The following is a 17,279-nucleotide window of genomic DNA, read 5'->3' on the forward strand; positions in this document are numbered from 1 at the left end:
TGAACTTCCCCTGTGCCCTCCCTGGTTTGAGTTAATGTGGAGTCAGTTGCACAAGGTGTACCTTTTTCAGAGAGCAGGACTTGGTGCAGGAAGGGAAAGGTGGGAACCACCCTGGAGACAGAAGATAAAAAAAAGATTATGAATGCAAACATGGGATCACACAGAAAAAGGTCCCTGCCAAGCAAGGTATTGGTAGCTTGCTGTTCAGTATGCAGGGCACTGCCTCTCTCCCAAACAAGTAATAATTACTTTGAAATTAAATCTTTATGTGATATGAATAACAGGAGAGGATGGCTTCTCTCTAGGATTGGCACATGTGGAGATATTAAACACCCAGCACCTTTGTTTTAAATTCTTCCAAGTTTGATCCTTTTCTTTCAATTGGAACCTGTCACCAAAGTGAAATTAGACAATTTATTTTCTTAATGCATCTCCATCTTAAAGCTGAAGCATTTGGGTTCTAAATGCAGCCTTTGAGTTACGAATCTGTTTAATTTATCTACCTGTTCAGCTGTAAGCACTCTGAATGGTGACACACGGGATATCAACAACACTCACAGCTCCTGTCCTGGTGGAGTTCTGCCCTGAACAGAGCCACAGACATCACCCACTGCACCTGAGAACTTGTTTTAACAGATCTACTGAGTGTCTCTGTATTTGTAGATGGCATTTCTGAAGGCATTTAGGCTGAGCTCACTCTTGAAATACATTCAAATAGCTGGGAACAAACAACCATTTCCCAATATGGGTATCTATGCAAACACATATAGTAATTGGTCCACACCTCCACGTTGGCACAAGTCCTTGTTGTTGATTGAGATATACACAAGTGTGTGCGCGCGTGTGTGTGTAAATATAGATACGTGTATAAATCTAGACTAGGGATTTATTTTCTCAAAATTGGGAAAAATCATTTGTTCCTGACTCTGAATTTCTGCCTTCCTTGGTGGCACTACCCATTCCAGTGGAGTTTTTAGGATAACATAATAAAACTGAGTTACAGTGTACACAGCAGTGAAACAAACAGTATTTATCCATTCCAGCTCATAATTAGTTATTATCTTGGTTTTGGTATTCTGTTTTCCTGGAAGCTCCCCAGAAGTGTCAGCAAGCCATAGTACAAAGTGACTTTGGCACTGTACAGCTGGAGGAGAGCACAGAGAGCACGGTGTCCATATGCACTGTGCGTTTTTCAAGCTTGCTTTGAAGTCTGCAGTCTTCTCCTTTGAAGGCTGCAACAATCCTGAAGGTGGTACTTCTCACAGATGTCACCTGAGGACCCCAGGATAGGTAAAATGTGTATACAGCTGATGCTGCTGTCTCCTGTCCCATGTCCTGGCAGGTGTTCTGTGTGTCATGCACTCTGCATGTGTTTCCAGAGAGCCACCTACACGAGTACCTGTCTGTGACTTCTCTGTTAATCCTAATCAATGTGCTAATCAATTGTTGACCAACCCCAGAACAAGCTCATTTCCCTGCATTTCTCCTCTGCTCTTCCCCATCAGTATGGATCTCTGATTCATGTTGTTTGTGCACATTGTATTCTGTTGCCATGCACTTGACTGTGGTTTTTACAGGAGTAACACATTTGAAGCAATTAGAAACATGGAAGGGGGACAGACCCGTTGTCTCTTTCCTGCTTGGACAGTGGGGATGGGGGTCCTGTGCATAGAGCTGTTTGCTTTCATTTAAAGTAGCCTAGTCAGCACATAAAACAGCTGCACAACTCTCACCTGATATTCTATAAATAAGTCTTTGTTATCCTTCTCCTTTCCCTTTAAAGTTAAAGAATGTGTTTTTACATTTGTGTACCTAGTCTTATATTTGTATGTCTAATTAACCAGAACTCACTTCTCTTTTATCTGCTTAAATTCCACATCTGTACTAATCTTCCTGCATTATGAACTTACAGTCATGAACCTTTCTTTTTTACATTTTGAATTATTACCAATGTGTCACCTTATTACAGTTTTCCACTTGGTATCACCAAAATCCTACTGACTCTTACGTAGAATATTGCTCCTAATGTCTGTCATTGCATCAATGCACTATTCATGTTTGTTCTGTCTAAAAAGAGTAGATTTTTCTTGTATTAGACAGACCACCAAAAGCTTCTGCTGAGGTATCTTGTTTCCCTGAGTTTACAGAATTTTCCAGGGGAATATACAAGTGGCCCCCAGGGAACCTGATCAATGATGCAGTTTTGTTTGTGAAGCCAGCAGACAGCAATTAGGTCACACCTCGTGCAGGCATTAGCACACAGGGTGGCACGGGAGGGCCGACAGGTTGGTTTGCCACATAGGTCATGCCCATTTCCAGATATTCCTTGCCTACAGCATAATTGGTTTCCTCCAATTTAAGTCCAGCCTTCTGTTAAAATGCTTCCCTTCGTGGACTAGATGAGATAAGGCTCTTTCCCCTGTCTGTTGAATGTGTCTGCTTGGTTTGTCCAGTCTCTTTCCAATTACTGAACTCAATCAAACTTTTTGATTGATCCAGTTACACACAGCAAACTTAACGCTAGTATTTACCACTCCTAAATACATTGGCCTCTCTGCACCTTTTTGGCTCTATTAGACATCCTAAGAGGTAGATTTAGGATTGTTATGTTTTTCCCCTGGGTCAGAGTTATTTTTAATTGAATTTTACAGTTTACTTTCCAGTTTGTCCATAGCTGTTTCATGATGTTGGTTGTTTTAGATTTTGTTAAGAATATTCTGTCCCATTTAATTTGTCACCTTGACTTTCTCACCAAGATGAACACATTGATTATTGTGAACACAGAGACAGGTTGCTAATTTTAAGAAATTTTAACTAGTTAAACACTAGAAAAAAAATTTAGATATTTGGGGTTGTAAAAATAATTGAAATTCCCCATATTTATTTAATAAATGCTGGAGTTGAAGTCTTAGTGTGTTTTCAATGAATATTTAAATTTATTCAATTTTTTTACATTTCAAAATTATAATCAGTGCCCCCTTTCCTTACTTCTGTGTTTCTCAGAATGTACATTTTTAAGTCATGGAAAAATGGGTGAATTTTACCCATTTACCGACCTGGTGAGCCTTCTAGTTAGTGACTGGCTGTAACACCCAGTTCATAAAGTCATTCAGAGTACATTCCTTCACAGGAACTCCTCGCAGTTTTCCTTTCCAAGTTATGAATGATGGTCTGTCTGGGAAGAAGCACAGCTTCTGCATTGCCACTATTAAACTGATGGCAGAATGTGCAGAAGTGCCACTGAGTCAGAGAAGAGAATTTCCTACCCTTAGCTTTGAAACAATTCAGCAAACCCTTCATTATCCCGAGGTGATGTTCTTTGACTGTGTGACACATGTTAATTTGCATCTGACAACTTGAGGGCTCAGCTGGTGGCACACTGTGTATTCAGGTGACGGTCACATGCAGTTATGTCATACAAGTACGTCACAAGGTTCTGTGCTAACTCATGTACTACTGCTGCTACATGCTGAAAGTAAGCAATGCTTTCTGTAGGGAAATGGCAAAAAAGCACACAGGAATCTGAGATTCTGTGTGGTGAGGTTGCTTCCAGCAGATTCGTTCATTACAGAATAACTGGTGGAATTTTTCTAGACTTGTTACATCTGTAAAGATTTGAATTTCTAGGTGATTCTTGTTCAAACTGACAGTGTCTGACCATTTTTAGTTTCCAACTGTGAAGTCCCACAACTAAAAAATATGTCCCAAAACTATTATTGTTAGAATTAGTTTAAAGCAGACAGGATAATTCATCTTGTAAAAGGTTCAGATGCAGCTGTTAACTCAAAGATATGCTATATAAAATGTATATTATATTATGTATATAAATATAGGTATAGATCTTTTACATATATGTGTATAAAAGATATATATTTATAGATTTGCACACAAGACAGACTCAAGGAAAACCAGAATTTTTACCAGGCAGCTGATTAAAGCTCCAGTCTTACCTAATTCTTACAGGATGAAGTATCATGACTAACCAATTCTAAAAGTATTTCTGATACTATGCCCTGATTACTTGTTCTTCAAACCAGAGGTGGTAAATCAACTGCACTGATCCCTGTAAATTTCAACTTGTGTTACAATTGAAATTTCTCTGGTTTTAAAGTTAGAAGGGCTCCTGTAATTTAATATTATTTTTAAAGGATTCAGTGCCTCTCCCACCCACAGATGAACCACTTACCGATGTCCTGAAGATTTGTGAGGCCACTAGGAGTAGTAGCTGTTTTTCCTGGAACCTACAAACAAGCATTTTAGATGTCCTAAGTGCACTGCCAGGCTGATCTATCTGTTGGCAGCTGTTGCAGTGCATGGACAAACCTCTGGGAAGCTGCAGGCCCTGGGCACTGCACAGAGCACGGTGACACATCAGCAGCGGTTGCCGTGCATTATGCAGGGAGATTGGGTAATGAATTCTGGGCAAGCAATGCCACTCAGAAGTTCTGAAATGAAAATGCTAATCACAGCTGTAAAGAGCATGAGTGGATTGAGGTTTTTCTTGCATGACTATTTGTAGGTAATTAGTATGAAGTCGTGGGGAAACTGCTCCTTTATGTACAGTGTGTGCTGGAGAGAATGTTCACCTAGTGAGCTGAGTTACTACAAGTTCCTAAGAGGAAACCTGGATCAGGGGAAATATTTATTAGCATTTTTTCTTTTTATCCTTAAGTGTACCTGTGTGGCCACTCTATGCCCTTGGAACTCTTGTATAGTTTAATTTCACACTGCAATCACTTAGTGTAATGGAAAGGTCTTTCACCATCTCCCCCACTCCAGTCCCTATTCATAAATAAATGCATATCACAGACACAGATCACAGAGTTCCTTTCCAGCTCTTCACTCACCTTCTAGCTTACCTTGAAGAAAAAATTAGGCTGAGTCTTTTGAAGTGCAACACATTCAGGCTCTGCAGGTGGAGGCTGGGAATGCCCACTGCAGATTCCTGCTCTCCTCACTTAAAATCAAGCTGAGTACCTGTATTCTCCTTATTCTAACAGTTCTGATTAGTAGAGTCCTTGAGATAACCACGTGTGCAAGGGTTCTTATAATGAATGTCAAAATCAATATTGTGGGAATTTCCTGTATTGCAGTATTGAGTGATGTTCCTGTGCAATGCACTTAATGATGGATTGCTCCAGCCTGTATTTGAGTTTTTATTGGCATGGTCCAAGCACACAGCCCCATGAAGAGCACATCGAAATGGGACACAGACCATTCTGAGTTCCAGGTAGTTGCATTCTTGCAGCTGGTAGATTGCAAAATGCAATCTTAGCACATCTGCCAACAGCATGAATCCAAGATTAACAATTAACCCACATTCCTGTGTCCCAAATAAGTAGGCATGCAGCTGGACACTCAGAGTCAGGAATGCATATCACCTTTCTATTGATGCACTGTCTGCTGGGGTAACACCATTTCAAAGCCCTTGAAATCAAAATTCCCAAATTTTAGGTCACTTTTCAAGCATTTATTCCTTCTGTTTCTTTGGAAGAGCCATTTGACTGCTCTTGTTGTTTCCTGGCTGTCTTGGCACTGTCAGTTACTGAATAGTGTCTAAGTAATGTATCAGCATGAAATTCTGGCATGTATCATTCAAGGTTCTTTTTCCTGTGCAGAAATTCCTCTGCTACAATACAAGAAGGGTCCTTTAGTAGGTGATTTTTTAAATTATATATGTAGAAACTTTCAAAAGGGTTTGTTTATCCATCTCTAACTTCTATGTGATTTGGGGGAAAGGAGAGAGGATGATGAAATCTGCTGAATTTCTCTGAAATGAATGAAAAAATGAAAAAATGCTCTGCTGAAGCACCTCTTTTGTCTTTTGTCTGCACCAGTGCTCTGTTGCCTATCTAGTTTGGTGTGCGGTGCACTCGTTTTCCAGCTCAATGTACTTATCTCCCTGCCACATGTTGAAGGGTCTCAACGATGAACATGTCTAGAAATGGATGTGTTCAATGCTCCCCTAAAGTCGGATCAGCTTGCTGAGCTAGCTCTAAGCCTCATTTGGCAGTGATATAGTGGCCTTTGACAGTTTTTGGAGACCTTTTTCTGTCCTTCTTTGAAAGTGACCTCTGTAATTCACAAGATCCTAGTCAAGCTGTCTGCATGAGTTGTAATTCATCCGACTCTGCAGGAGTAGACCATAACGAGTGATTTAGTAGCTCTATTGCATAAACCTAGAGATAATAATTCAGTCCATATTCTCAAATAAAAAAAAATACTGCTGTTTTGTCGTCTCACCAAGGCCTGCAAATGAGGAAAATGGCATTGCTTGCTCCATCAAAGATGTCTGTGAACTCTTCTAAGCAAAATAGTTCAAAGCTGTTTCACCTGTGTTTCCTAAATGTGAAACAAGATGTATTTTCTTTTGCTCATCTTCTGTCTTGTTTATTAAATAACAACCTCTTCAGGGCGAGAACCGTTACTATAGGTATAAACAGAACATTTAATTTTGATTTGGGCTTCTAGTGGCAACTGCAATTAAAACATTATCAAAAAGAAGTGTGAGGTTTTTTTATAGTCACTAGAAAATTGGTTGATGATTAGATTAACAGAAGTCAAAATTCACCAAAAATGGACTTGAAGCTGAAAAGATATGACAAGCTAGGTAGAAGTGCTGATTTAGCTCTTATTTTAAAAAAATCACCTTTAGATTATTGGTAAAGAAATAGAAAATACCAGCATGGCACTGCATGCACAAAGTCATTGTTCATCCTTATCTTGAATACTGTGCAAAGATCCTCTTATCCCAAAATTCTGTAAAAGTGGAACAGCTTGGGGAAGGATAATAAAAGATGATCCAAAGACCTGGAAGAGCTTTGTTATAAATAATCATTGAGTTGACTGTGACTCTTCAGTCTTGAAATGAGAGAAGAGCTGTAGGTCTGTATGACAAAGATAGATACCAAACAATTTGTCTCCTGCAGCACAAGAAGTAAGGCACATTGATGAAGGCAATTGGAGCAATATTCAAACAGATTCTTGATGCTCTGGGCAGCAGGCCTGTGGAAGGGCAGCTTCCAGTTCATTACCAAGGAAGGTGCTGATTTAAAACCAGTCCAGTAAGGGGATAAGTACATGGGAGGAACAACAAGAAAAAAAGAGATGGTACACACCAAAGCCACATCCAGCTCAGGAAGTTCTCTGGAGTGAAAGCAGCAGCAGGTTGAAAGCACACTGGCCTATAATACACCCCTGTCCCATTTTCACTCCACCCTAGGCATTTCTTTGGGCCTTCAGGACAAGGTGGACCTTTTGACATATCTTTATATGGTTGTGTAGTTACAGAGCATGGTACCTGCTGCAGTCATCCCTACAGCAGCAGCAGTTAAGGGTCTCTCTGGAGTGTGTCCTGAAAATGGTGTTTGTCCAGGATTTCTCAGTTCTTTGTAATTGCACATTGTAGTTCTGCCCTGATCTTTGTGGTCGTGGCAGTGCCTTGATTGACAGCTCTCTGTTGATTCAGTGAATGTCACTGATAAAGGCTCTTTTAGCTGCTTGACACAAAGAACTTAGGATGGAAAGTTTACTGTTCCTCACATAAGGGACTGTCTTTTTATGATTCTGTTATACTGTATTACATAGTTGCATTACTGTAACCTTCATTAGAATAACTCCAATTTATAATACAAGAAATGTGAAAACTATTAGAATCATGCTTGATTTTCTTTTCTTTTCTTTTTTTTAAGACATCTTATGGCATTAAGAACTTGAAGAACTTTTCGAAGTACTTATATGTGGAATCAGGATGGAAACTTGAGAATTCAAAGTAATATCTAAATATGACATATGTACGAAGTACTTTCATCTAAGTTGCTAAGTGAGGAATACTCAAAATTATATGTGTTGTTATTTTCATCTAAAACATGAACGATATTTCACTGTATTACACCTGGGCTGCTGTTACTCACGTCTGTAACTCCTGGGCAGGCTGGGGCTCTGGAGCGCTGCTGAGGGTACGGCCGGGGGCTGCCCGGTGACTCAGGCACACCCGCCCGCTTCGAGACGCGTCAGTGCCGGAACTCCCGCGGTGCTGCCGGTGCCGGGCAGCCGTGACTCCCCTGGTCCCAATTATCCCACATTATCCCGCTCATCCCAATTACCCCGCACCTGGGACAGCTGCGCCGCCCTCCCCGCCAAGGTGCTCTCCTGAGGCGTTGTGTGGAATGATGAAATTTAGAAACTTGGTCCCTGGGGTAAGGGAGCCGTGAGGAAATGTGCAAAAAAACCTGAAAAACCCCACACGCAAACGGACAAACGAGCCGCCCCACACCGGCCCCTGACAATGGCTGTGCAATGGTGGGCGGGACGGGCAGCGCTGAGGGCAGTGCCCGCCCGGGCCCCGCGTTCCGCCCGCCCCGCCCGGGCCCGAGTCCAGCCCGCTCGGCAGCCCCGGGCCGCCTCAGGCCGCGCCGCCCCGGCCGCCATGTCACCTGCGCTGCTGCCGCCGCCACCAGCGGGCGCTGCGGCGCCGCGGCGGAGCCCATAAAGGCCGCGGGGCAGCGGCGGCGCGTCCTTGTGTCAGTCCGTGTGTCTGTCTGTGACTGTCGCAGCGCCCGCTCTGCCTGCCCGCGGGATGCTGGCGCTCAGCGCCGCCCGCCGCCTGCTTCGCCCCCCCGGGGACCTGCTGCCGCCGCCGGGGCTCGCCTGCATGTGGGCGGCCGGCGCCCGCGGCTGCAGCGGGGCCGGCGCCGGCTCGCCGAACCCGGTGGTGTACTTGGACGTGGGCGCCGACAACCAGCCGCTGGGACGGGTCGTGCTGGAGGTAGGGGCGCGGGGGCTGCAGGCAGGGGATGGTGCTGCGGAGCCGAGGGCGGCCTGACCCCGGGCATGGCGGCCTGGGAGCGGGCAAGGTCAGGGCGAGGGGCCAGCGCCGGCTCCAGGGTCCGCGGCAAGGGCACACACAGCCCGGTGCGGGCGGAGAGCGGCCCGGGGATGGCGGGGCTCGCCCCCCTGGCGGAGCCGCTGCCTGGCTGCCCTCGGGGCTCCTCTCCCGGGGCGCTCCAGGAGGGGCGGGCAGGGCTGGAGCTCGCTGAGCCGCGGGAGCCCCCACGTGTGCCGCTGGCCGGTCCGTAAGGCCATCCCACGGGCCGGCCTGGTGGGAGGGCAGGGCCCTGGTGTGGCTGAGAGCCTCGAAGGAAGGTCACTTGCATAGTGTGTAAGCAGAAGTACTGAAAAATAATAAACTTACTACTGTCGTGTACCGCTGGCTTGAGAGGGGCGAGCGGTGTCCCGGCGGCACTGGGGTCCCTCGCCTTCCCGCCGGGAGCTGCCGCTCTGGGGGCAGTCGGCCCTTGGAGCCTTCACCCGCGCCTCCAGCTTCACCGTGTGTCCCGCTGGGCGCTCGTTTGTGATTCCCTTGACTCCTAAGGGTGTCACTTCCCTGAGGCGCTGCCTCCTCCTCGAGCCTCCCGCTCCACGTGCAGCGGAGGCACCGCGCTGCTGGGACGGCGGCAGGCTGGACAGCCGGGTACCGGCTGGCTCCGTCCTTAACAATCCCGGCGCTGAAATACTCGGCCATGCAAAGAAGGCCTGAAGAGGAAAACTTCTGTAATCTCCGTTCTTAAAAAAAATGCCGTGAGCACCGTGTGCCACGTTGTGTACATGCGACCTTAGGGCCAGCGTGTGCCTCAGATAGATGCGTTTTGTATGGGGAAGAGCGAGGGCTGTGCTCCAGAACCACGCACTGGACAGGGAGTGAAGCTCTTAGGAATGCTGCCTGCTGAGGGGAGGCAGTGTGGCCTTCTGCCTCCAGCACCCACCTTGGGTCTATATTGGTAGATTTTTTTTTTTTTAACGTAGTTCGTAAGAGTTTTCTCTAAAAGAGGTTCCTTTGAGTCTAAAGCCCAGTATATTTGTATTTATTGAAAATGTTAGCATATGAATCAATTGGACTTTTCCAGCTCTTGTGCTCTCAGGAGGTAGCATTTCAGGGAGTTACAGATAAAAATACTACTCAAGTTCCTTATTCATTAATGAAAAATCTGGATGGTATTATAAAAAAATAGCATTAATGTTTCTGTATTTCTTGTGGTAGCATTTAATTTCTGTGCCAAAGTTTTTCAGTGTGCCCAGTGTACAGAAAATCTGAACTCATTGCAGGATAACCTTGAGTCTTTGGCTAAGCTGTGGTCATCTTCAGCTGCAAATTATAGGCATCCGAGATGAGTAGCCTAGGGAAGGAACATTAAATTCTTGCTGCAGCCATGCTGTTTTTAGGTGTCTGCTGCTGGTCATTGTCAGGATGTCCAGCTAGGTAAAACTTGAGTCTGGCTGGTATGGCCACTTTTATGTCCCTTTTTAAGATTATACATTAAAAAGATGTATATTGATCAAAATCAGAAGTTTTCATTGATTACAAATGTGTATGCAACATCATAAGTTGTTTTTAATATACAGTTTCTGCTCTTCTGTTTCCTTTGCCTTTTCTGTTGTTTTCATCAGCTGGTTCTGTGCAGGGGCCGGGAGAGTCTTTGGTCTCTCTAGTTGTACTCAAACTCTGATCCTTGGGGTCCATAGCTAAGATTGTTCTTAGTTACTGCTCAGTTATGTATTGATCAATGAATTCATTAGATGCTGCCCAAGTGGCTCTTCATTAGCTGGCTCCAAGTTGCATTGAGGGGTTATTTGTCATTGCTGGCCAAATAATTGGAAAGTTTTGAGGTATTCATGGAATTTTGGATGGCGTTTGATTTCAGATAAGTCACCGCTTTGGGAAGAGGGTTCAGTTGTAGCAGTCTCCCATGCAATTGTTTTTCTATGTACATTTGAAGAGGCTGACTTATTAATTTGTCTGTTGATTTTTCTTTAACAGCTGAAAGCTGACGTGGTCCCAAAGACAGCAGGTGAGGCAGCATCTTCAGAATTTCATACTTAAGTTATAGATTGTGATTTGCAGGAATGAGAAGGTTCTTTTACCCTTTAGAACGTTTTTTTCATGTTCCATCCCCATTTGTTAGATGGAGAAGTATGACAGGAAGTGTTAGTGAGGAGGTGGAGTTTATTATTTTTCCGAATAGTTTCATTTTGCAATTTGCACCAAGACAGTACAGTTTATATATTGGGTTAACAGTGGTGAATAAATATGTTTAAAACCACATTAACTGGCATTAAAATCAAACCCCAGAGCAAATGGGGAAGGGCAAGTCAAAGGGGTGGTCTTTCTTAGAGTTTCCAAAGAGTATGTGGGGTTTTATTTTATGGGTTACTAGCTGATTACTGCGTTAATTTTAGAAAGTTCTTGTGGTGTATCATTTGTTTCCTTCCTCATCTGAAGCTGAAAAAAACTTGTACTTTTTAGTTCCTAGTAGACAAATAGCCTTAAAGAAAGGACATAATCCTCACAACTGCTATAAAGAACAAAGGCATAAAAGTCAGAAAATGAAACCTGTGACTGCAGGAAAAGGTGGGGGAAGTCAGGGAATTGGAGTCACAGAAAAATAAAAGGGAGATGAGATGGAAAAGGCTTATGTTTGTACCTCATCCTGAGGCTAAGTAAAATTTGTTTTCTTGGCTTCTATAGCAAGGGTTTTTTAAAGTATGAATATACCTAATAGATTTATAATACTCTAAAGCTACAATAAAGTTTTTGAAGTGTATAATCTTGAGACATGGTTAATCTAGTTGTGTTTGTATTGCCACATGTGATGCAGAATATAATACTTTATGCTTTGTTTCCACAGAAAACTTTAGAGCTCTTTGTACTGGTGAGAAAGGATTTGGGTATAAAGGATCTACTTTTCACAGAGTGATTCCTTCATTTATGTGCCAGGTAATGTTGGGGTATTTTAAAATTTTGTTATTAAGTTTATTTTTATATTATTTACATATTTGTAGAAACAGACCAGTAGTAACATTTGAAATGGCTCTCTGCTCTAACCTTTGCTAACAAAACAACAAAGAAGTGACAGCATGACCTGCATTTCTGATCTTTTTGCAACAGCTTAGTTCATCTTTTGTACAAATAAATGTAAATTATGTGTAAATGGTCAAAAAAAGCCTGTCTGAAGGCTTTCTGCTGTAGCATAGCAGTGTACTGTAGTGTGGGGCAGAGCTGACAAAATGGCACTTGCTTGGGAGAAGCAGATGTGGCTAGATGACAATCACCTTACTGTTCTAAGTGAGCTGAGCAAACAACGTGTCCATTCCTTATTCCCAGTAGAATGATCTGTTCACAATAGACACTGTGTTTTAGTATTTTTTTAGTGTCTCTGTAATATGGAGGGGACAAGGAAGCCAGAAGGGTTGGCTGGGGCTGATTTTTCACATGATACACCTGAGATGGATTTTGTTTTGGTTTAATGAACAGATCTTTTGAAATTCTGGATAGGAGCCATGCACATCAACATTTTTTTCTTAAACAGCAACAACTAAAATAACAACAACAAACCTTTTTGAAAGCCTCTTTTCCTACTGTGCTTGGCAGAGGAGCAGGATGGAGCTGCTGTAGGGCACTGGATTCCTGGTGGTCCTCTCTTACTTACCTTAAAAAAGGTTACATTTCAACAACATTGCATTGTTGAATGGCTTTGTAAAAAAATCTAAGAAAATTTTAAGGAAGTTTGAAGCTTATAAGTAAGCATGCTTTATTTATTAACTGATGACTGATGGTCTTCCATCCTCAATTATTTTTTAAGCAAAAAACACATCTGTTGGAAAAAGAGGCCCTAGTTGCATGACCTATTTCTAAGAAGAAAAAAGGGAACAGGTGCACTGTAAAGGACCTATTTTTCTGCCTTTCAAATTTAAACTAAGGTTTTGTGATACTGACAGAGGGATAGAGTGTTTTAGAAGTCTTTCTGGGATCAGAAATACATAAATATAAAAGAAAATACAAACCCTACTTTGAATTCTGTCACGAATTCATGAAGTTCCGTGTAAGTCTGTTGTGCTTGCCTGCCCTGCTGTGTCCCCCCAGGTGGACTGGAAATCAGGATACTGGATGGTTTATTCTGTGGTACAGTGAGATAATGAATTGGTGTTTAGAATTACTCAGAGGTCATTGCTGAAGTGGAAACACTGTCATAGGTTTCAGCAGTTTTCAAGTGAGAGAAGACAGTAATGACTCCTGCACTTGTTGAGGTGGATTGTTAACGTGATTCAGGCAGTTGGTATGTCCTAATTGAAGGCCATCATATCCGGCACTCGGCAATTCCACATCTCCACATGGCAGGCAGCACATAGCTCCGGGATTGCATAGGGGTGGCTGTGACACCGCCTGGGGGAGGTTACTCGGGACAAGGGGAAGCTGAGGGTCACATGCAGTACCTGTGGGGTATGAGCTCTCTCCAACACGGGTGGTGTCACCCCTGCAGAGGAGATGGCATGTGCTGGGAGCAGTGCTGAGGAGCCACCTTCACGAGTCACCCTGGCTGCATTTTTTGTTTGAACTGGTTTTCTGTGTTTAACCTGAGACATCTCTTCCTGCAAGCAGCATGAAATCAGCTAACAAAAGTTTAACATGGCTCTGGTGTAACAAACAACAAAACCTAGAAATAGGAAAGGGTAATAATGGAGATCCTAACCAGTGTTTATACCTGTTGGAGGAAAGGAGGAGGAAAAAGGAGTTGGGAGGTCTTGCCTATGGTAATGAACATAAGTGATTTGGTTTTGAGGCCTTTGAGGTGTTTCGTAAAATTACTGCTGTTTGTTGCATCACATTTGGGAGAAAGGCTGGTAACACAGAGATCATGATGCCAGTTGGAGAATATCAGCAATATCTGGAGCAGAAATCTACTTTTGGCCTAACTGTACCTTCATCTAATTACGTGGTTCTAAACTGAGTGGCCATGCTCATCTTTAACCTGAACAAATTTTATTGATGTTGTCACTTTTAAATTAGAACAAGTGTGTCTGTTTGCAATAGCATCACTTTTGATATGAAATAGTCCATGTGTGCTGGTAGAGCTAATACCTGTTTCTGTTTCAGGGTGGTGACTTTACAAATCATAATGGAACCGGTGGAAAATCCATCTATGGCAGTAGATTCCCAGATGAAAATTTCGTACTTAAGCATGTAGGACCTGGTAAATAAACCTGTTCTTTTTACCTTCTGGTAACTGTAACCTATAATGAAGCATTGTTTAAATGTGTATTTATAAAAGTTGTGTATTTAAAAAAATAAGATTTGTTTAGATTTGCAGGTCAAGTATCAAAGAAATATATAGAAGTATAAGAAGTATCAAAGAAATTTAACAATGTGTTGTCCCTGGCCTATGCTTATTTGTATGGACTGCCCTACAAACATATGTCAGCCCATAAGGGACATAAAAATTCTCCAAAGGTGAAATTACTGCTTTCATAAATGATAGACTTCAATTTTTACTTAGAAGATTACTGCAGAAGTAAAACAGTCATCTGGGATTTCTTATTTAGTGGGTAACATAGGTATGTCCTTTTAAGCTCAAATTAAAGCCAGAAAAAGCAAAGGAAAGGCCATACAGAAGAATATCTGATTGAATTCTATAGTCTCTCTTTTTTGCCTTGTTACTTCCTTGTCCCAGGAGACTGCTGCTGTTGAACCAGAGGAGAGGTTAGCTGGTGTTAATTGTGTTCAGGGCATGTTCAGCTAATTACATTGCTAACACTGTTGCTCTGGAGCCGAGGGAGGCTGGGCAGGAGGGAATAGTCCAAGGCAAAAAGTTGGCATTAGATATTATTTGGAGATACTATAAGACCATCACATCTTCTGTCAATCTTTAGTCTAAAAGTGCACAGGAAAATTGTCTTTTCTGCTGCCTACTTGTTACACCAGTCTAACGAGCTGCTGCTGCTGTTCCAGGTGTTCTTTCAATGGCCAATGCAGGACCCAACACAAATGGATCCCAGTTCTTCATTTGCACTGCAAAAACTGACTGGTAGGTTCTCAGCCCTGCAGATTGACCTCATTAATTGGTGCCTGAATCTGGAGTGTTTGGGGTTTTTTTAGGGTTTTTTTTGTGTGTTGCTTGTGGGTTATTTTTTTTTTTTTTGATTGGTTGTTTCTTTGTTTTGTTGTTATTTCTAAATCACTTGATTCCAATGGAAAATGAATAGGTTTTTTTACTTGAGGGAGGAAGGGCTGTGACAGCAGCATGGCTGCTATCCCTCAGAATGTTTCTAAGGCCCAGAGCAAAAGTCAGGTTATGAAGCTTCATGTCACTTGAAGGGCAGTTGAGCCTTTGCTGTAGAGTTGGTGAGAGCAGCAGGAGAGAGTTCTGAAGATCTGCTAACACTGTCTTTATGCTGTTTTAAGTAAAACTGCCTTTGTGTATTTGTTTTACAGGCTAGATGGAAAGCACGTTGTTTTTGGGCATGTAAAGGAAGGAATGGATGTAGTGAAAAAAATCGAGAGCTTTGGTTCCAAGAGTGGAAAGCCCTCCAAAAAGATTGTCATTACTGACTGTGGCCAGCTGTCCTAACCTTTTGCCCTATCCTTCATGACAACTTGGATGCTGTGAAAAATGAATCATAAAAACACCCAAACATTTCTTATCTCACGAGTAGCACCTATGGAACCATGTTTTTTATTTAACTTGGTCCAACTTTTATACTTATATTGAATAATATTGATTAAAATAATAACTGAAGCATGTTGCAACTGCACCTCCTGGTAGTCACACCGGTTTGGTAGAGTCTGCTTGTGTTTTGCAAGAAGTTCTGAGGTCACCCAATGCATACCTGACTGCAGTGTTGATACTGTCCTTGGTATTTTGGTGTTTCAGGTGTTGGAATGGGTGGTGGAGTTGACAGCAGGGGTTCTGCAGTTGGGGGTTAGGTATAAATTGAGAAATGCTGTGTTTTCTTTGGTGCTAATAAATGCTTGTTCTGTTGTTCACCATTTTGAAGCAATACTACTGACCAGTGCTCTCACGGCTGTCTGCAACAACACTGGCATTTTCTTAGGTCTCAGTTAAATTCCATCCAATAGATTTAATGAGCAACTGTTTCTTAAAAATTAATCCTGGTTTAGTTTTTCTTATAGTCTCAGACTCCTTTTAGAAGTAAACTCTACCTTACCTGCTTCAGTGGAGCAATTTGACTTTTGGGTTAAGTAAATTGCCTTAGGTTGAGCTAGGCTGCTACTGAAGCTCTACCTGGCAATAACACCTCACCTCAATCCAGCCAAAGGATCTCAGGACTTCATTATGGAACTGTGAACTTGAAGTGTGCTTCTGCTCTGGGATCTGGTTCTGTGAGGAGTAAAGCTCAGTTCTCAATATATGGCCTATTTTTGTACTTTGAGAATATAATCAGTATAGTGAGTTTGAGTGAGAATTATATTTGATTGCCTTTTTGTCATGTTGATCCTGTGAAGTCAGTCCAGCTTGGATATTACCTGGATTATGATTTCTTCTTATGCATCATCATCATCAGTCAAAATTGGTCACCACAAGAATCACAAGGCCTAATCAGTGCAGCAAAATCATTATTGTTGGAGTTTATGCATGAGAAGAAAAGAATTCAGCTGATCAGCTAAGGACATTTCATTTGTATAAAGCAGGATATATGTTCTGTGTGGCATGCTTGAGCAGCAACAAGTGTTGGAACCTCACACCATTGCCTCTGGAATCACTAAGGCTGTAAAATATCAATGATTGTGGGGAAAAGCACATGATTGTTTTGTGCAATAATCTTGTTACTGAAGAGAAAAAAAATGTGATGGTTTTCTTCAAATGTGAATTTATTTTCATTGCAGGATGATAACATATGGGCTTAAAACTATTTTGTACTGGATATTTTTGCACTGAGGGCTGCATTTCTTGGTGCAAGGTAGTATTTAGAATGTAATTTTGCAAAAAAATGGAAGTGAAAAGCTTTTTATTCTTTCCACTGTAGCTGCCTAATCTCTGTAGTATTGTAAAAATATTAAATTGTGATGGTTTGGTTTATTTCACTTGGATACAATAAGGACTTTTTGCGCATTCTTTTAATTTGTATATGAAAATTATTAAATACACTTCTGCCACAAAAAAAATAGTCTGTTTCTTTCTTGAAAGCAGGAATAAGAGAAGCTGAAACCTCTTGGGCTTACCTGGGCTATTCTATGGTGTCGACTTTGTGATGGGTCTGATCTGCTGGTATTGAGAAGCCATGGTGTCCTTCAGGTACAGCCAGCACAGAGGGGGTGATGGTGCATTGCTTTGCCTCTCACTACTGGGCTAAAATATCTGTCCTGCCTGGTCACAGCGCTCGGTGTCCCTCTCTGTCCCTGTCTGTCCCTGCCCGGCCCGGTGACAGCGCTCCGTGTCCCGCTCCATCCCTGTCCCTGCCCGGCCCGGTGACAGCGCTCGGTGTCC

At 42.5% G+C, this 17,279-nt stretch overlaps 1 protein-coding gene across 1 annotated transcript; it reads left to right on the forward strand.

Moving 5' to 3' along the window:
- Positions 1-8,448: 8,448 nt before the first annotated feature.
- PPIF (peptidylprolyl isomerase F) lies at positions 8,449-16,957 on the forward strand. Its single transcript, XM_063405941.1, has 6 exons — positions 8,449-8,767; positions 10,817-10,847; positions 11,685-11,773; positions 13,931-14,027; positions 14,783-14,858; positions 15,266-16,957. Exons 1-6 carry the CDS (start codon positions 8,579-8,581, stop codon positions 15,399-15,401), a joined length of 618 nt encoding a protein of 205 aa, XP_063262011.1. The 5' UTR covers positions 8,449-8,578; the 3' UTR covers positions 15,402-16,957.
- Positions 16,958-17,279: the final 322 nt, after the last annotated feature.

This window comes from Prinia subflava, chromosome 9 (assembly GCF_021018805.1).
Source record: "Prinia subflava isolate CZ2003 ecotype Zambia chromosome 9, Cam_Psub_1.2, whole genome shotgun sequence".
Classification (NCBI taxonomy): Eukaryota; Metazoa; Chordata; class Aves; order Passeriformes; family Cisticolidae; genus Prinia; species Prinia subflava.